Here is a 21,433-nt window from a genome sequence, read left to right as displayed (position 1 = left end):
TTCCTGGCTTAGTTATTCTGCCCTTACTAGTTCCTGTGTAATGAAAATGACATTCTCACATACAGATGCTTTTTCAAAAGGATCTATTCAAATTGATATTTCTCTGTCCATTGTTGGGAGAGAGAACTTGAATACTCTAATGGGAAGAAAGGAATTAATCAAAGGCTGAGTGTTTAAAGGAATCCATCATGTTACAGATTTAAGAATGTGGTTAAGTCATAGGGAAAAGATTTCCTCTTCTTCCTGAGGACACATAGGTAACTAGAAAACTGTCTTTTGATACAGGATGATGACATGACAGTGATAAAGTTCTTTATATACTTCACTTGCTGAATGTTGTTTGCCATGCATCCTCCTTGTTTCAACTCTTACTCAGAGAAAATGTTCGTCTTGGAGATAACCATTGTCCTAATAGCAACAGGGGCAGTCCTTAAGTTTTTCAAGAGTTAAGAAAGAAGCATGTAATAAACTATGAGCTTTTGCAATAAGTAAGATGCTTCATTGTTATTACTGAGGACAAGATAATTTAAAGACTAAACTCACCTAGTGATAAACATAAACAAAGATCTATATACATATGTATATCAATTAGCTCTCCTCCAAACAGGGAAGAAATAGCGCTGAGGAAAACATGAAAGTGTGGAACTATAAATTTACATACCTAATAATTATCAATACTATCAATTCATGGTATTAGTGCTAATGTGCATGTATTTTGGGTCGATTTCTATTTCAGTATGAAGACAAGTGAAATGTGCTACTTAATGATGGTAAAAGGAACAGGGTTGTTCCTATAGATGACAAGAAACGTAAACATTCACAATGTTGGGGGGAGGAAAAAAGCATAACAATGAAAGGTCAACTGCGTAAGAGGTCATGTGCACTAAAGAAATAAAAGCTCTGAGAATATAAGCCCAGATTTTTAAAAAGCCATTTATTTTAAAAAACTGGTTTGTCAAATCACATACACGAGCAGATACACAACTACCAAAGTGGCCCTGTTATAGACACCAGTGGGGGCATTCACCACACAGTACCTGAAAAATACAGCTAAAAAAGAGGAGTCTGTTGAGTATTTAATTTCTCAATTTGACTTATTTGACTCCTTGTTGAATGGCTTTAAGTTAGCATATAGTGAGTGAGAGGTAGAGTCCCAAGTGTAATAGCTGATGCCTCAGGGCTCCATTTAAAAACAAAACAAAAACAAAAACCATTTCCCCCTCTGCACAGGGGAAGCCTAGCCTATTTTTTTTTTCTCCTTTGTGAAAACAGAAGCCAAGTTTCTCTTCTCAGATGGTTCAGCATTCCCCTTAAAAGTGTTGTGTGGTAGCCTAGGTTTTGTGCTTCTTGAGCCATCTAATTTTCTTCACCTTCCGATTCGGATTCTAGGGAGAGAAGAGAGAGAAAAGTCAGGGTTTTTATTCAGAGATTCTTTAAAAAAATTTTTTTAAAAACTTATTTATTTATTTTGAGGGAGAGAGAAAGAGAGAGAGAGTGCACCAATGGGGGCGGGGGTAGGCAGAGGGAGAGAATCATCAAGCAGACTCCCCGGTGAGTGTGGAGCCTGATTCAGGGGCTTGGTCTCACAACCCATGAGATCATGACCTGAGCTAAAACCACGAGTCAGAGGCTTAGCTGACTGAGTCACCCAGGCACCTGTCCTTTTAAAAAATTTTTATTAAGTACATTCTATGTCCAACGTGGGACTCAAACTCATGACCCTGAGTCTCATGCTCTACCAACTGAGCCAATCAGGTGCCCCCAGAGATTCCTTTAAATAAAGTCATGAAAGAGTTTCTAATCTGTTACCCCACCCCAACCCTCAGAAGACATTTTTTGCCATAGGCATGCATTTACTAGGGAAGACAGACATATAATACGTGAGGGCAGTAGCAACCTCTGGCTCCTTTTTGCTTTTCAATGAATTTTGCCTTTCTAAAAATGCAGCATGCTCATAAATATTATTAAAGACTGCAATTACTTTTACTCTTCTGGGTCATCTAAAATAAACTTTTCATGCTTAGTGGGATTCATTCTCGTCCATTATTCTTCCACCTAGTGCTCCCATTTTAAGTACCAGTCAACTGGTTAAGGTGCTATAAAAATCTATATAATCCTACGATGTGTAAGCCAATTTTTTTTTCCTTTCACAATGGCTAATGATTTATTCCTTTGTCCCCCATTAGGATGGATAATTTAACAGGCTTTCTTTCTTTCTTTTTTTTTTTTTACCATGTAGAACTTTTCATTGCTTTGATTTCAGAAAGGAAGGTTAAGTTTATAGGCAAGATATTTGATATGGAAAACACCCTAAGAACTTTGGTTTTAGGAAAGCATGAAAAATCTGTGGAAGAAGTAGATACCTTAAGTTAGAATGAGAAAGTGTGTGCTAAATGGCCACCAAAGTTGTTAAATGGAATCATACCTTCTTCTGCGTTTTGTAGCCACTCAACAAATTTCTTCATCTGGTCAAGAAAAACACTTTTGCCTTTGGCAACGTGTGCTTCTTTGTACCATTTCAATATTGCTTCTTCACTCAGTACATCAGCTACAATTTCAAATCAGAGATTTCAAAGTTACTACATAAATGTCATGTTTTAAAGCAACTTTATGTCTTCTAATTTAATAGAAAGCACTTACTTTAAATATCAAAAGCTCTGTTATCACAGAAATCCATATCTGAAATTTATCAAGAAGACAGGAACCAAGCTCATTTCCATATAGCACAGTGCGGTATTTTGGGAATTCGATTAGCAAATACTTTAGTGATGATGATGATGATGATGATATACATCTCATCAGGCATGATATATTGCAAGCTTATCTGTGAATCACTACCGGGACTTGGAAATCCTTCCCAGTGCTAATGTGCTGGTAGGAAAGTGGGTTATTTTGTAATTTTGCAAATGAATCAGCAATTCCAGCAATTCAGAACACTCTGTGTTCTGCCAACTTCACACACGTCTTGATTAAGCAGCAACCTCCAATGACTGGGCTTTTAAGGGGATTTACTCTCTTAGGAGAAAAAGAAAAGGCAAATAAAACCACATAAGTAGAATGTAATAATGTTATTAATAATTAAATGTGAAGATGAGCTATCTGGGTGTATCATAGAACCAATACACATATTACTCAAAATTCTACGTTTATTTTACCACTAAGTCACATGCATTACCTATAACATAATTTCCCAAATCATAAGAGTAATATTTTCCTTGTTACTCCATTAAGAGAAAAACAGAGGCATTAGGTAGACTTCTTACAGGTTTCCAGCAAAAAGCATTATCTGTTAACTACCCATTACCTTAAATTCTAAATTTCACAGATGTGTTGAAACCCTCAAGTTACCATTAATTTAGACTATTTAATGTTAAGAATAGGAAGGGGAATATGAAAATAATTGTCTACATATATTGCCAATGTTCCAATGGGTTCTCTTTTGGGATTTCAGAGTGAGAAATGAGATGGGAAGCAGATAAAAAGGATTTATTATTGTCCCTAATGCCTGCCCAATCCATTATAAATGCTGATAAATCATGCTAATAATGTTTTTGCAGTTAAAATATGATTTTAACTTACAAAAATGACAAATAATTTGATAGTGTTTTCACTATAATCATCACTGATGTTTTCATAACCAAAACCTAAAGTTTTTTCAAAATTAATGACTGGCTTGGATTCAGTGGAAGAGACTGAATTGACTGAAAGTGCCCACGATTGCTTTTAGAAAATATCGTTTGTTTTCTTTATTTTTATCATTATATACACTACATTTTGCAAAGAAGAAGAAAGTCTGGATTTACTCATTCATAAGAACTGGGTGTAAAAATTAAAATCAGGAGCCCTATAGAATTACTCTTAGCTTCTGGTCTTTTAGCTTCCATTTCCAGCTCCCGCTCTCCACTCACAGTGATGAAAGAACTTTCCTGCCACTTGCCATCAAAGCCCAGGGTTTGTAGAGGTGAGGAGCAGATACTTCACAGTCCGAGGAAGTGACTTGTTCTTGTGCAAGGCTGCTTTGCACTGATTTCCCAAGAACACTTACTGGCTCAAATATGGATTTTAAAAGTCCTTTTCATATAATTTGTCTTTATAATATTTTTAAGATATTTGTGATTTATTTTTGATAAGATGCTATTTATTCATTTATTTGAGAAAGTGAGAGAGAGAGAGAGAGAGGGAGGGAGAGCACTAGAGGGAGAGGGAGAAACAAACTCCCGCTGAGCAGGGAGCCCGATGTAGGGCTCGACCCCAGGACCCTGGGGTCATGACCTAAGCTGAAGGCAGATGCTTAACCAACTGAGCCACTCACGCATCCCAAGATGCTTGTGATTTAGAACACTTAATTTCCAAACTGTTTTGCTCACACTCTCTATCAGTAAGACAATTTTGAGCAAGTACACCCAACATATGTCTTTCAGTTTATCAATTATATGCAAGTACTATAGAACTATTACTATTATAAAAATAAATGGAGTTTAAAATATAACAAACACGCAGAAAAATGCTATTTTATCTCCTCACTTTAATGAACTGTGTGCAATACAATGCTCATGGTGGAAAGCTGAATTAGACTGCACGGGAAGGTGACTGTTTCAGGTTTTCCTTCGAAGATTGAGAGCTCATTCATGTGCTTTATTGCCCCACAGAGGCTGAAAGAAGCCATGCAACTACTTAAACTCTTGTCAACCACAGACCCTAAATCATTAGGTAACACTTATCAGATGCACTGTCCACAGAAAATGAGACAACTGCAAAGATGAGTTCTTAGAAGAGCCTAATTTAGTAATGAACACTTGCTGTGCAACCAAATTTTTAGTACCAGGTAATAAACAATAAAAAAGAGACAAAAGAAACCACACAGGACAACTTTGGAGGCAAAGCACAAATAACAAAAAGTTTAAGAAAAAACTCAACTTTTGTTTAGTGAAAAGTCTAATCTAAAGAGGAGAGAACTTCCTGAGGTATAAAGAGAGAACTTTTTTTCCTCCCACTAAGGAAAAGTATGAGAGGAGTTCATTAACACTGAAAAACAACAGTGTTTGTCGGGATCTCCCAGAAATGCCTGCTAGGAATATAGAATATCAGTAAAAATAAAGTAAGAAAAACATTCTATAAGTGCATGTAGAATTCCCTCAGATTACAAAATGTTTTTCTCCATTCTATCTGGCCGAATACTGTGTGCCCTTCCTCCAACATTCCATCACTTCTCATCACCCTCTGTGTGAGTCTTATTTTAGAAATGAAATGGGGACTGTAAACCTTGGTTTTCTTATACACTCTGAAATTTAGGAAGTCAGGAACTGTTCTGTTTATCATCTCATTTCCAGCATTTAATGGAAGCCCTGCCATCTACTATGCATTTCATAAATGTCTGATGGACAAATTCATTTTGATGAGAAAACTACATTATTTCTCAATTCGCAGAGTTATAACTTAAATGTTGGGTTTCCACGAAGATCAAAGAGAAAATATAGTACAAATGGTTTAAGAATGGCAAAGCTGTAGGGAACATTACTTAGATATTTAAGTTAAAAACCATGTCACTTGTGGGGTGCCTGGGTGGCTCAGTTGGTTAAGTATCCTACGCTTGGTTCGGCTCAGGTCATGATCGCAGGGTTGTGGGACTGAGCCCTGCGTCAGGCTCCCTACTCAGCATGGAGTCGGCCCAAGATTCTCCTTCTCCGTCTGCCCCCCCCACCAACTCACGCACTTGTACACGCGCATGCACCCTCTCTCTCTCTAAAATAAATACATAAATACATAAGATCTTTAAAAAATATATTTAAAAAACCCCCCAAACCATGTCACTTGGAATTTAAGAGACATCTTATTAGGGATGTCACAAAGGGACACAAGTCAAAAATAATTTACCTTAAGAATGCTGAGAATATATGGTGAGAGGCTCACTCACTTTTTTTTAGGATGAGAAAATAAAGTTTCTTTCAGAAAAATATGCATGAGGAACAGAACTTAACCTAAGAAATATCTGCAAATAAAACAATCCATGATAGAGGTACTGACAGTACTTGAGAAGAGACTAATATTTTTCAGATCCACATGCTAAGAATATGGTACTTAGCTTTAGGAAGAAAGGAAGAAAAATTATTTTAAGAAGTGAATAATGTGATGTCTGAAAATTAGTGATGGACTTAATATTTTTCCTATTGCACAGACATATAAAAATCTAGGTTTTAATACAGAAAGTGAATCTTTACTAAAGGACCAATCTCTACTTTTTTCTTTCATTCCTGAAATTCAGCACTATCATTTACAGTTTATTCACTTTTATTCCCTTATTTACATGTTAAAAAAAATCTTTCAATAATGGCATTCATTTAAAATAATTAGGTTTGTCAAGGAGACAGGGGGAATCATATCTCCAAGTTTCTGTTATCCTCAAGTTCTAGAAATACAGGGAAGGTATGTGTGTACATAACAAACAGAGAGATTAAATGGGAAAAGAGAAATTATTTCTATTACATTTTAAAAAACGTGCTTTAAAACAAAATGTTCCTTACAATAAATAAAAGGAACCCACATCACTACATAAAAGAAGCAAACAAGATACTATTTGATATCTGTTGAATGTGTATGTGTACATGGAATTAATGAGAAGTATAATTTTGGAATATGTTACTACAGTTCACAGAATTTTTCACATCTGTCAGTCAATAACCCTTTAGACCACTGGTCCTGACCAAGTCTTGGCATCATCTGGAAATTTGTTGAAATGCAAATTTGCGGGCCCAACCCTGGCCCTTCTGAACCAGAATCCCCAGGGAATCTGTGTTTTAACAAGCTCTCAGGTGATTCATATACGCAGCAGCATTGGGAGGAGAGTGCATTAATACATACACACTGTTCAGCACGCCTTTTTAGGCAGATAAAACACAGAACAAGAACATCCAAGTGTGGGGTGCCTGGGTGGTTCAGTTGGTTAAGCGTCTGCCTTCAGCTCAGGTCATGGTCCCAGGGTCCTGGGACCGAGCCCCGCATCGGGCTCCCTGCTCAGCGGGGAGCCTGCTTCTCCCTCTCCCTTGGCCTGCTGCTCCCCCTGTTTGTGCTCTCTGTCAAATAAATAAATAAAATCTTAAAAAAAAAAAAAAAGAACGTCCAAGTCTTTGTAAAAACGAAAAAAGTACATCTCCTGGTGCACAGGTGTTTGTCAGATGAAATTAGGTCAAAGAAAAAACTACTATCAAAAAAGGTAAGAAGGTAAACACAGTAATTCTTTTAACAGCAGGATGGAAAAATCATTCCTCGGGGATTCCATGTTTCCAAGAGAAAAAAATAATGTAATTACTTCGTTCAGAAAAACAGACTATATGTATAATTTTGTGGGAAATTACGAAATTACCTAGAAAATAACATTTAGTTTTCACTTCTCAGTGATGTATTTTCAGCTGCCATTTTACAGTACCCTGATTTCATCTGCAAAAATAACTAAGCCAGGATAAAACTGATGTTGTCACCTTCCTGTGTTCCCTTGGGTTTGCTCATACTTTCCACAGACCTGATTTTTGATTATTTAAAAACTGACCACCTAGTAAATCAATGGCCTAAGGAAGAGCTAATACTTCTTCTTTTTACTTCTTGGTACCCACTTCTTGGTTACTTTATAAGGTCAGGTCACTGTTCTTTAGCATTTGGGGCTGAAGAATAGGAAATAACTCAAAGCAACCAGTTCTGTTATCAGTAGTTGTAAGGAGCACAATGGGGAAGATGTTGGCATTAATGGTTAAAATGAGAAATTTGAAAAAGGATTTTAATAGATGCCATTACTGACAAAAAGTTGTGTGTGTGTGAGTGAAGTAAATCCAATAATAAAATGAGGTGCTCCTGCAGATAAGGCTCAAACAAGTATGTCTCAGTTACAAAAAGATTTGGTTACAGACACTGTTTAGTTGGGTTAGCTATTAAGTGACAAGAAAGTAAATTGTGTGCTTAGACTACTAGTTTAATTAACAGTTTGCTTTTCTGTAGAGGAAAATGGCCACTCACTAAGTGAATGTGAAACCTGTCTCACAGGTCTCTCTACCAGTTTACAATGGAGTCAGCCAGTGTAGACAGAATGGCCACGGGTTGGGTGGGCTCGGCTTCTCCTTCTTGGCTGCCGGGTACCACAGGTGGGTTGGCAATATGACCTGCAGGTTTTGTTCTGATGGGTCACCTTGGGCGTCCGTTAAGCCCTAGTTTTAGGATGTTGATATTTCATGACCATGTCCAAGAGGACCTCATTTGGATCTGGCCAGAGAAAAACACCAATTACTGAACTTCAGGTGGGACTTGGCAATCAGCACATTCTCCTCCTGACATAGAAACTGTGCTGAGTACCTTAATGCCGAGAGAGTAAAGTATCACCCAAACACCCGTGGGCAAGATCTACACATCTGGAGAATCTGGACGGCCAATTAAAACTCTGTGAGATGCTCGAACATTTTAAAAATAGCTATTAATCAATAATGTAAAATTTTTTACACTCCACATGCCCAAATTATCATTCAAAAGAGACAAATTTAAGAACACATCAAAAAGAAAAAAACCATTTGGTTGATGTTAATTTGTACTTTTTTTTTTAATATTAAGTTGCCATTTAAGATTGCAGTACCTTCTAATAAGCATTTTATAATGTTCAAAATGTATCATTTCTTCTGTGCACCTCCCCCCTCCCCGCCCCCCACAAAACTGCATGAACCCAGACCAAAGAATAGTCCAGGATCATTTTTTATATACTACAGGTGTAGAGATTGAGATCAGTTAAAATTCTAATAGTGTTCATTTATTAAAGGTAGTGCCAGTTGTCACGACAACCTAATCCTTACAAATACAATGAAAAGACAGTAAAGTGAAAAATCTAAAAATAGTCATTTCATTGAAAAACAGGAGAATGGTTGGGCCAAATAATTAAAATACAAAGTAAAAAGCTGATTATTTCAGTAATTTTAGTCAGCTTTATAGCACCTGAGAAGGTCTGAATATACTATAGGCAGCCTTTGGTAGTCATTGTTATTAGAGCTAATCCTTACAATTCAAAAGCAAACCTAATTACTTTTTGTTACTACGGTATTCTTCACCATCCCTCCCCACCAAAAATAATAACCGGTTTATCACCAGTCTCCTGGCAATGTGCCCAGGGGCCTCATCATGTATATATGGCATTTGTGCTTTCTCTCTTCACACAATATGGCTGCCTCACTCAAACCTGCAAAAATTAGCATGGACCCCCAACGTCCCCTTCTGCCTCATCCCCTGCACTGGGTCTCAAAGAGCTTCAATAAAACATGGAAACATAGTGGTAAAGCAACATGGAGAGATACCTTTATAAAAGAGAACCACGATCTTCTGAAAAGCTTTCATGAAATGGATGTTGTCGTAACAATACTCTTGAACCTTCTGGAGGAGGATCAGCTCTGACTGGCCTTGGGAGCTGAACACAGCCAGCAATGGAGCGTATTGCTGGAACAGAAGTGGGGAGTAAAACCAACCATTAATTTTCATGGGTGGTACAGGGCCAACAATACTTGAATCACAGAAATCTGGAGATGTGCTTAGAAAGCATTCACTTTTAGGACTATCTTATTATTATTATAACACTGTGTCCAAACAAAATTAATTTTTTATCCTAGCATCTTACCAGATTTCTCTCACTAAACCCGCTAAAAGAAGAGACCAAATATGAAATTCTGACTTTTAAAGGTGGTGTTACTACGTCTGTCTAATGGGCACTATGAAAGGAAGGTAGAGGGGCGCTTGGTTGGCTCAGTCGTTAAGCGTCTGCCTTCGGCTCAGGTCATGATCCCAGGGTCCTGGGATTGAGCCCCGTGTCGGGCTCCCCGCTCAGCGGGAAGCCTGCTTCTCCCTCTCCCTCTGCCATTTCCCCCTTGTGCTCTCTGGTTCTATTTCTCTGTCAAATAAATAAATAAAATTTAAAAAAAAAAGAAGGTAGAGTGAGGCCTTGGAGTGGCCAGATTAGTATTGGTGGAGTGTGGGGTTCTCTTTCCCCAGACATCCCAAACCCCCGCCCCCCAGGTCATCTTTGTGGTTTTGTTCACATTATTCCCTTTGTCCCAACTGTCCTTTGTTTCTAGTCACTGATGTACAGCCGCTGTTTTCTCTTAAGACTTAACACAGTTCAACAGAATCTCCTCTGAGGAGCCTTTCCAGATCAACTTGACCTGCAGATTTTACTCACGGCTGTGTTTCTTTCTTTCTTTTTAAAAATATTTTCTTTGTCAGAGAGAGAGAGAGCACAAGCAGGAGGAGTGGCAGGCAGAGGGAAAGGGAGAAGCAGGCTTCCCGCAGAGCAGGGAGCCCAATGCAGGACTCGATCCCAGGACCCTGGGATCATGACCTGAGCTGAAGGCAGACGCTTAACCGACTGAGCCAGCCAGGCGTCCCATCACTGCTCTGTTCTAAACACTGAGAGTTATCTTTAATCTATATTCTACCTAGTTCCTACTAGGTAGTCTTTGACTTATCAGTTCAAATGTAAACTCTGTAGGAAGGATCTAAGTCTTTTACTCATCTTAATATAGTTTTGTAGGGAGACAACAATAAGAGCAAAAAGATGTATCCATGCACAAAAACATGCAATTTACACAATGAGTTGATTTCTTCCGCCACTCAGATACTTCTCAAATTCTAATACCAATCTGTAGTCTACTTAAAAATATTACCAAGAACTTTGATCGTGCAGAATGAAAAAAAAAAAACAAAAAACAATAGTTAGACCATATTTCTTTTTCACTTTAAATACTGAATATATGATTAGTCTGTGAATTTTCCAACATTGTGTTTATATTTTTTTAAAGATGTTTTAATTTATTTATTTGAGAGAGAGAGAGATACCATGAGCAGGGAGAAGGGCAGAGGGAGAAGCAGACTCCCCGCTGAGCAAGGAGCCTGACTCGGGTCTCCACCCCAGGCCCCTGGATCATGACCTGAGCCGAGGGCAGACGCTTAAGCAACTGAGCCACCCAGGTGCCCCTGACATTGTATTTAGTAAGAACTTACTCTACAATATATTTCATAGGCCCTTACATCTGAGACATTTCAGGTAGTGGCAAATTTGAAAAAAAAAAAAAAAAAACAAAACACCAGGAAATCTATCTTTGGCCTAAACCTGGGTGAACTGCAGCTAGAACGCACATGTCATGCATACAGTTAAGAGCTGCAACTGGTCTGCAGCCAAGACTGTTCCCTGTTGACCCTGTACCTTCAGGTGCTTAAGGGCCTGCTCTGCAACCAGTTCTTCCTTCTTGTTCCATTCAACGGCATTCATTATACAGGTCCACAGAAGTCCAATCACTGCTGTCTCCGGGAGATCATTCCTCTTCATTTCTTCTTTAACATAGAGCACCACCTACATTTCATGGAGAAAGGGGTCAGAGAGTAACAGGCAGATGGGAGTTTCCCTCTCACCGTGCCTGGTTAGTAAAAGGCTTTGGGTGGATAAATACTCAGCTCTGTCCCTCCTTTCCTGGTACCTATTCTCATATTACAAGAGGGAGGAAAAACACAATGATTTGTTCTCAAAGCACATTTATATTTAGTCCAAAAATTAATAGGTTCGGCTCTGGCCAGGAGATGCTAGGGAAGAGGAAATAAGAGGGACTCTTTGTTTCTGAGAAGGTAATTCTTTTACTTGCAGCAACCCCTCTGGGTCCCGCACAGCTGATTACTTGAGCCAGTTTGATTCCCTGGGGTTTCAACAAGGCAACGGAGCTGTAAATCTTTACCTCCGACTCTCAACTTTAAACCCCTTGATGAATAATGGTTTGGGTTTGTATAAGTCCATTCACCACAATTTATTCCTTAATGATTACTTTTGATGACCCTCATGCCCCATGTGAATAAACTATCAAGTGCAAAGGCAATGTTTTTTATATGATACATATCAATGCAGCAACTCTGGATGGGTTATTTTCTAATTTATCCTCAAATCTGATGGCATGGAATAAAAGGTCAGCTTAATATATTTTATATCAAACTTGTTTGGAAAATTTTTTTTTCCTTTTGAAATACAATCACAAAGACAGGTTAGGTCCTCAAAAGTGATTAAACACCATAATCTATGTCAAATATACTATTATTTTGTGAATAGCACAGCTCTTTCCCCCTCCTTGCTCGCTAGTGAAAAGACACTGTTTTCTTCCCCGTCCTGGCCTGGGATACAGAGGTGTCAGGAATGGGTTAAGTGATGTTCGAGAACAGAAGGAACTGGGAAGTCCCAGTGCCTGAGCTGGCTGAAGAAAGCTGCAAAGACAGGTGACACCTTTGTGTCCAGAAGCATCACAGTGTTTTTTGGTTTTGCTTTTTTTTCCCTCCATGGAAAATCATGTTCAAGTTCTTGCTTGGAAAATGTTACTCAATATATTGCTGACCTTACTGCCATGAGACTTAGAAATATTTTTTGTCCCACCACCTCCATCTGCTGGATAGCATCGGCCTGGAATTCTCCATTCAAACCACGTAAGGTGCCGTGTGGGGCTTAGAGCATGCAGAGTGCTAAGGGTTTGGGACTTGGAAGCAAATGGCAAAAGGGAAGGACCTGATTTAATTCTGGATTATCATGTAAAAATGTTAAAGTTCAAATAGGAAGTTTTCTGCAGACAGGAGTTTTTTAAAAAATTAAAAAGATACAGTCATAGCTCTATGAACTACTGTTATAAAAGAAATGTAGTATTTACATTTACAGGGATACCCAGCTACAGTGAGTGTGATCCAACAAGCCACTGGTCCAACTGGTCTTTTCCCATGATATGAATTCAAAATCCATCAAAATTTGTCTTAAAATTAAAAAAAAAAAGAAAAAAACTCTACATATTCATACACAGTGATCCATGAAATACCCAGCATTGATTTCAAACACTAACCATATACTTAACCATATTATATTATCTGCGATAAAATGGAAAAACCACCACATAATGGTGTATGCTAATAGTGGATGGCAACTCTATCTGGTAGATGAACTATTTTTATTTTGCTCATCACAGTAGCCAGATAAAATACATCAACTGTGTGGAAATGACCATTCATTTCTGGAACATGCTAGAGGATTCTGAATCAAAACTTTGACACTGAGCTAGTTTAAATGGTATACACAAGTACACAAAGTTCACATAAGTAGACAAATGGAGGTCTCTTTTAGGAAGGTCAAGCTTGTGCGACACAATGCTATTCCTCTCATGCATGGGTTTTGTGGTGATGGAAGCCGATGGTTTCCCACCTCCTTGATTGGGCATTCCTGAGAAAGACGCTCCTGCAGCTCCTTCTGCAGTTCCTTCCTGGTGCCCAGGGACTGCTGGATGCGGAGGAAGTCAGAAAGCTCCTTCAGGCCTGCGTCGGTAAAGTATTTAGAAAAATGATCCACGCTCTGCCTATTAACTGGAAAGAGCTCCTGAAAGACAAAAGGAAGAAGACTGTTACACAAAAAAACCGTTCAAATTTCAGCAAGCCTAAAGGACAACATTTTCATACTAAAACAGCACTTAGATGGGGCGCCTGGGTGGCTCAGTCATTAAGCATCTGCCTTCCTTAAGCGTCTGCCTTTGGCTCAGGTCATGATCCCGGTGTCCTGCGATCGAGCCCCGCATCGGGCTCCCTACTCCACAGGAAGCCTGCTTCTCCCTCTCCCACTCCCCCTGCTTGTGTTCCCTCTCTTGCTGTGTCTCTGTCAAATAAATAAATAAAATCTTAAAAAAAAGCAGCACTTAGAATATCTCATATTTGGAACACGAGAGCAGAGAATGATTGTCAAAAGAATAAATCTTGGGTATATTTCTTGAGCATTCGCTAAGCACCTTCTAAAATTAGGCAGTTTTACAGAGAAAGCGAAAAAAATGCTAAACAACTTACATAAACTGGCTTCACCCATTTTGAACCATTATTTACTTTTTTTTCACTTTAATCAGAGAGTAGCATGTATGAATACAAAAGTAATCTTGCTAAATTAAATGCAAATAACATGATAACTTATGAGTTAATAGACAAAAGTCAGTTTTAATAATGCTGAGATGATTTGAGATAACGCTAGAAAAACATTGACTATTACCTCAAGAACCTCTATTCACATTCTGAGAAAATGCTAACTAGCTTGGAGCTAAAGAGAATTTTTGTCTTATCTGTTAATGATGGTGGTTCTAAATGAAGTCACAGTAAGATCTAATCTAAACCCACCTTACCAAACTCTTCAGTTCATTACATAATTCTGTTGGAAATTTTTAAAGAGAGCAATACACCATGGCTGCTTGCATATTTTTTACCTCATTTCCATTTTACCTTACACAGCTTGGCAGAATCTCAGTAACACTTAGTCATGTTCTAATCCTGTGTGATTTCAACACCCAACTAAGATATTAAGACAGTTTTCAAAGCGCTCACATTTTTCAGACTGCTGCAGTCTAAAAAAATAGATCCAAACTTTTATGGTGGTTAGATTTGCACATGTATGGTCAGTGTCTATATGGCTCTGGTAAAAAATCTCAGTAGAAAAATCTGTAATAGGTTTGCCACGTACAGGGACAGAGCCAAAGCCTTCCATGACAGGACTCAAATTTCAATATTCTCTATATCATCATCCCAAAACTTCCCTTGTTGAGTTATAAGTTTTAAAATGTCAGAAGAGTTGGTGGGAGCAGCTATTAAACACACATTCATGTTAAAGCAAACATTTCATATCAGACTAAAATTCTGCCATGACATTTGTTCTCCCGTTCAAGAGGTCTTCCAAATTTGGGATGCAGGGAACAAATTTGAGTTTCTTCTACGAATCAAAATGCGGTGGGCACTCTCCTCATAATTACGTAAAGTAAAAATTTTTACAGAAGATGAATTAAGTCTCTACAAGGCTAAGTAGCCTGACCCAAATTATGCAGCCAGATATATTTAAGGACATAGCTGAGTGCACCCATAGCTGGTAATTATTCTGTTACCCCATGCCGGCATTCGATATTCAGTTTAGGAAGAATGGGACGGCAAAGTTTGATCTAAAGTTATGTTCAGAGCAATATGGCATCAAATATATTACTGGTGGCTTATTTATGAACTATATCCAAAGTCCTAATAAATGGCACATAATACATTGTAGATTATTATTCAGATTAAACTGAAGTCGAGCCGGTCTGAATCCTATCATGACATTTACTGGCTTGGAACGTGGTTTGTGTTTGCTAGAAAAACCCTATCCAGGTACAAACAACCATCAGATTAAGGTCTCCCTGCTTCTGCTCTTGCTTCTGAGTCTATTCCCAAAGTAAAGCCAAAGTGATCCCCTTTAGACCCTAAACACATTATGCACAGTTCTGCTGAGAATTTCCCGAAGGCTTTCCATCTGACTCAGAATAAAAGCCAAAGTTACTAGATGATATGGGACCTGCTACTTCACTGAGCTGATCTACACTTTCGCTCTTACCAAACACTTCCTCTTTCTGTCCCCAACATGCCATGCCCCAAAGCCTAGAGATACCTAGACAGCTCACTCCTTACCTCCTTCAAGTCTTTACACAAATGTTCCCTTGTCAGAGAGACCCTCCCCTACCACTGAAAACTGCATCCTTCTCTGACACTCCTTAGAGCTTCCCTAGTTAATCTTTTCCTCATAGCACTTTTAATTTTTTATTAGTTAATGGTTGATTTCGTCAGTTGCCTTCCATCCCCTTTTCAGAGTTGCTATAAATTTTTCTTGCTTCTGTATTACAGAAGTGAGTAACTGCTACACTCTGAGATACGCTTTTTCCCCTAAAATGTACTAGTACAGCCAGACAGAATTTTGTTGTGTTAAGGAAACAAAAATTTTCTCCCTGATGTTGAAACTGACCCTCTAGTTCCTCATTCACTTACTGAGTTAGCAAACATCAGGTGGCAGGGTTCACAGAGGATTACCCTATCCTCCCCGAGCTTACAGTGTTTCTGGTAGAAACTTCTACCTGTGCTTCTCATACCCCAAATATATGCAGACACAGAAACCTAGTAGGAACAGTTAAATGATGTGTTTTTCAAAAAAGGAAAGACATTTAAAAAAAATTTATGACATGACCTAATTAGTTTAACCGAGCTCTGCCTATTGACATCTTTAAGGAAGCACGCATTAGTAACAGTCTTTTGTGGCAAGTTGTTATAGACTGCATACTTGTTCTTAATCATTGGTCCCTCTCCTTCAAATAAGTATTGAGAGATGCCCCTCCTTGCTGTGTCTGTCTGAGGAAGTGGAATAGTAGGCTATGATAGAATGAACTTTCCCACCCACCCCCCTGCCAGGATTCACTATCACTTCTTTTGGCCAGTAGAAGATGAGCTTTTAATGCACTGGAGTGATTCACTTCTGTTTTCTGTGTTCCTGTCCTTCGCCATGAGGACAGAAGGGCCCACATGGGAGGTGCTCCTGCAGGCTGGGTCTCAGAATGGAAAGGTGTATGGATCACAGGGAGACCTGGCCCAGATACAGCTCATCTATAGACTCAGGGACAAGAAGAATATGTTGCCTTCACGTAAACTTCCACCCTGCTCAGCCCACCTAGTCACTTATGATTTCTCCTTCTGTATACAAGGATCTACCCTAAGTCCATGAGAAAGTGGGTTCTTGAAGGCAGGTAACTTTTCTATCCTGTTCTCTCGTGCCTCCTCAGCTTCTAGGGCCATGCCTGGCACAAAGTAGGCACTCAAACATAGGCTGACTAAAAATTATTATCAGCGGCAGAAATTAACTAGATTCTACACTTTTTCATTTTTCTTCTTCTTTTTTTTTTTAAAAAGATTTTATTTATTTATTTGAGAGAGAGAGAGAGAGCGCGTGCACATGAGAGGGGGGAGGGTCAGAGGGAGAAGCAGACTCCCCACGGAGCAGGGAGCCCGATGCGGGACTCGATCCCGGGACTCCAGGATCATGACCTGAGCTGAAGGCAGTCGCTTGACCAACTGAGCCACCCAGGCGCCCTCATTTTTCTTCTTTATCGCATTCTAAAGACTTTAAAGACCCAAAAGGGCTCTTTTAAGGTAAACTTCAAGAGACAAAGAAATTTTAAGTGATTGAAAGTAAAAGCATAAGCATTTACCGTTAAAATTATTCTTGGGTTTCCTGAGGGGAAGAGCCCATTTTTAGAATTACCCTACAGACTGACAGATACCCGTGCACACTGGAACACCTCAGAAGTGAAAAACAGAGGAGAGACCAGGTGAACAGAAGATGGCAAGGGTGTCTTTCAGTTTTAGACTTTGTTCTAGATTGTAAAAGCAACGTCACTTGGAGAAATCTGTCATCTGCAGAGCTATTGCTTCTAGCAGGAAGAAATTTTAGGGAGCAGATAGAAATATAAGAACAAAATATTTCTTTTGCTTTTTTTTTTGGAAAAACAAAGACAGAGAAATAAAAATATAATCAATCGTGATCATCAGAGCTTCAAATCAACCACAATAAACTTACCTGCTTTCTTATATACCTAAGTATTTCCAAGTATTTTGGTATAAACAAGGAATCCTGTTTAAGCTTTTATTTAGTTAACAAATCAACAACTACATGAGATCAGTGTCATCCATCTCTAACCTAACACATAAATGTTTAATTAGGTGGGATTGATGGGACTTTTTAATATTACAACTTCAAATCTATATAGTTACTAGTTATAAAAGAACGTGTTAATTCTGATAAATGTTAACTCAGTCTCAACAAACAACAAAATTTGAAAGTCTCATTAGTCTCTTTAATTTTATCATTCCATTTTTTTTAATAAAGATTGAGATGGAATTCGTTTCAATCTGCCAAATATACAGAAATAAAAGGAACCACGTTCCAATTTAACACAGACCCAAACATCTGTCATGCATCGTCAAAGCCACAACCGAAGCATGAAGCATACAACCCCTTGTCTAGACAACACTTACAAGCAGCCTCTTGTCTAAGTTGGCTTTTCTCAAAGAAGAGGTAACAGAGTTGGCATCTTTTTCTGCCATCCATGCTTTAAAAAGCTTGACAGCAAATGAGGCCGCAATGCCTGTTTAAAAAAAAAAGAGAAAGAAAAAAGTGAGTTTCACTCCTTTCCTAAGCAAAACCACTTGCGACGATGGACAAGGCCACCCTGCCCACTAGGTGTCCTGAAGTGAGTTAAGAGCTCCGAGACTTGATTTGGTAGAGGCAAAGCAGCTCTGTAGGTACAGTTCTATTCTCTTCATTAGGCACAGTTTACTTTCATTACTTAAAAGAGAGCATTTTCATGAGAAGGAAAAAGAGTCAAAATATTTTTCAAAGTGGGTCTCCCTGATTCCAACCTGGTATAATTGTAAATTTATTTATTTATTTTTACCTTGGTTCAAAACACATTAAAAGCCCAGTATTTTCTAGTGTCTTTTGCCTCTCCTTCACCCTGTGGCTCACCAATATTTCACGTGTATAACACAATGATCCTGAGGCACAACAAACAAATCTTGAGACATAAAATGAAATGGTAACATGTCAACTAATTTGCTGATAAATGATACCAGTTAAGAACCATTAATAGTGATGGATATAAATAAAGTTATACAGGGAAGGACACTATTTACCTTACAATTTTACTTTTGTAAAAAGCACTTGAAAATACTTATGAGTTAAGCTATAAAAATATTGATGCTGTATCAAATTGAACTTTTTTCTTGTTATTTTTAAAGAGATGACTAAAAGAGTGATATTAATCAGAAAACCACTCAATTACATATCCATACTGACATTAAGATTTATTTCCAAATATAAGTGACAATCACTAGTAGACAGTTCTCCTGTGAACACTTCAAATTTCCAAGTTAATGTTGCATTTACTGAATGAAGAGTTAAAATGTAGTTGAAATGTTAAACTGATTTTTCTCAATTGAAGGCTTCACTCTTATTGGTCTAAGAAGCTCTATTCCCCTTTCCTCTTCCCTAAGAGAATTCCAATTTTGCTTAGGCTAGGTGACTTCTAGTCCAAGTCCTGGTACCACCTCCTTCTGCAATGATTAGTTTAGAGACCTCACCGGAAGCCCATCTGCCCAGGGCATTTCCCTGGCAACTGCTACTTGGCCAAAAGTAGTCATGTGGCCTATGGCAGCCAATCAGCTGAAGGCAAGATAAATTCTCCTATGTTGAGAATTATTATTCTTCCACTGAATCTGAACAAGAAAGCATGGGCCATAACTGTACCAGCAGACATCTTACAATGACCAGGGAAATCATCCTTGGGGTGAAGTTGATGCTATGAACGGTAGTGAGAAATAATGGGAGAAAATATCCAAGACTTGGATGACATTGTTTCACCCTGAAGTCTACCCGACTTTTATATTTTTTTGTTACATAAGAAATAAATGTTCTTGTATGCCAACAAATGTTCTTATACAGCAATCTGAGTCTTGTCTTCGAGTTAGTTGCAGGTTAAAGCATCCAGTTGATATATCATTTATACAAACACTAACCTGGTCCAATTTTCTTCATTTGAATAAGCAGAGGAACTAGTCAAAAAAGAAAAAAAAAAAACCAGAAACTATGGCTAGGACAATAACACAGGTGCTACAAGCTGGGGGATTTTCTATTTGTTGACATGAGTTTTTAACACTCTCGGTTCACCAAGTTAGTGTAAAATTTAGTATATATTTATGTCATTAAATCAAAATAAAAATTAAAATGTGGTATGATCTGTATTTCACTTGAAATAAAGTAATGTTTTAAACTAGGAATCCAAATCTTGGCTTAAACCTATCACTTTGCATTAGTGGTGGTTCTTGTTGGAAAATTTGGGAAATTTCTCTGTACTCAAGATTTTCCTGAGTGGAATAAATCTATCCTCCAAAGCTATTTGTTGGGTGTGGGGTTGGGAAAAAAGTGTAATTTATCAATATGTTCCTATTTAGGAAGCAAAAGTTTAAGCCTCTAGTCTCTAAAGATGGTGGAGTACAAGAAAAAACTATATGACACAAGCACTGTCACCTCCATAGCAAATGTACTTTTCTTCTCCCCCTTTCCTCAAATTTCAATATATAAAAACAATTCAAATATGCAGAAAAATTGAATAAACTGAACTGTAAACACTCATATACCCACTATCTAAATTTTATTTTATTTTTAAGATTTTATTTACTTCAGAGAGAGAAAGAACACAAGTAGGGACAGCAGCAGAGGGAGAGGGAGAAGCAGACCCCCAATGAGCAAGGAGCCTGATGCAGGACGTGATCCCAGGACCCTGGGACCATGACCTGAGCCGAAGGCAGACACTTAACCAACTGAGCCACCCAGGCGCCCCCCACTATCTAAATTTTATACCTGTTAATATTTTATGCTTGCTTCATCACTGTCTGTCTGTCCATCTATATAATTATTTCTGATACATTGCAAAGGAACTTGTACATATCACGAAGGATTTTAATACAACCGGAAAGATAATTATTTTCTGTTATAAAGGCTAGGATAATCTAATATAATTAACATTTACTGTTTACATTTTACCTTGTTTTATCTAAGTGTAAAATGGCTCACAACATAAATAAGATGTGAAATATCACCAATGCTCTTCAGGAAAACACTTTAAAATGTCATAATATTAACAACACACTAGTAACAATCACAGAATCTGAACTGTCATAAATCTATGTTAAGTCAAAAACTCTAGAAAATCCCTAAATAAATAACATCGCTTGACTTTCAATTTACTAATCTTTTTTCAGCTACAAGAAAACTATAATCCATTTCACTGCAGGCATGAACGAGGCTGGGACTTCAACATTTGTAGGAGAAAAACTAAGTTCTAAGAAGAAACAGATGTTTTCACAAAAGCCCTTTTATTTTTAAGAAAAAATAACTCTTTGTTTTGTGTTGCATTATAACTGGAATATCATGGTCCTCCTCCAAGAGCCCACTTTTGTTGTATTCTATAACCAAGTGATTGTATACATGCCTATCAAGCTCCTAATGCCTTAAAATTAAAGCAACACTTTGATGCAACCATCTGGACTTTCTTTCTAAAACCGAGATAATGACTATCTTAAATTGTGATCAAAATGAACATGTGAGCACAAGATTTTGAGAAGTAATGGTTTAGAAGAATGGTCCTAACCAGGGAAATAAACATTCAGGGCGGGGGCGGGGGGCATTTGGGAACATGAAGGGGCCTTTTTATGTTATACTAAATAGAGGTGGGTGCTACATGCTGGCATTTTGTGCCTGAGGGCAAAAAGGTTAAATGTCCCACAAAGCACAATGAAGCATTTTCCCAGCAAAATATGCCAGTAGCAACTTAATTGAGAGAAAGAGCTTAGACTGAATCAACTTCAGGGTATTTGATCTCGGCATTAAGTCTTAACACCCTAAATTTCAGTTTATTATTAGTTTTTGTCTTTGTACAAGTGTATATTCTTTCTTCCAATTCCCTACAAGAAACAGGTACAATTTGTATTGTTTAAAGATAAACACAAATTTTCTTACATGGAGGAT

General features: G+C 38.0%; 1 protein-coding gene across 4 annotated transcripts in view; it reads right to left on the bottom strand.

Annotated features, from left to right (window-relative positions):
- Nucleotides 1-919: 919 nt before the first annotated feature.
- The window catches only part of BZW2 (basic leucine zipper and W2 domains 2), a 61,603-nt gene continuing 41,089 nt past the window's right edge, over nt 920-21,433 (bottom strand). For 3 of the 4 annotated variants that reach the window (XM_027574336.1, XM_027574335.1, XM_027574337.1), the window contains 6 exons: nt 17,884-17,993; nt 13,235-13,405; nt 11,219-11,365; nt 9,321-9,459; nt 2,426-2,548; nt 920-1,385 (listed from right to left, as the gene is read on the bottom strand). In XM_027574336.1, the coding sequence (XP_027430137.1) occupies nt 1,357-1,385; nt 2,426-2,548; nt 9,321-9,459; nt 11,219-11,365; nt 13,235-13,405; nt 17,884-17,993 (719 nt within the window). In that variant the 3' untranslated portion in view covers nt 920-1,356. Of the gene's footprint in view, nt 1,386-2,425; nt 2,549-2,640; nt 3,016-9,320; nt 9,460-11,218; nt 11,366-13,234; nt 13,406-17,883; nt 17,994-21,433 lie in introns of all 4 variants that reach the window. The other variant, XR_003516548.1, reaches the window with a different exon arrangement.

This window comes from Zalophus californianus, chromosome 12, assembly GCF_009762305.2.
Source record: "Zalophus californianus isolate mZalCal1 chromosome 12, mZalCal1.pri.v2, whole genome shotgun sequence".
Taxonomy (NCBI): Eukaryota; Metazoa; Chordata; class Mammalia; order Carnivora; family Otariidae; genus Zalophus; species Zalophus californianus.
This window is presented reverse-complemented; position numbering and strand designations above follow the sequence as displayed.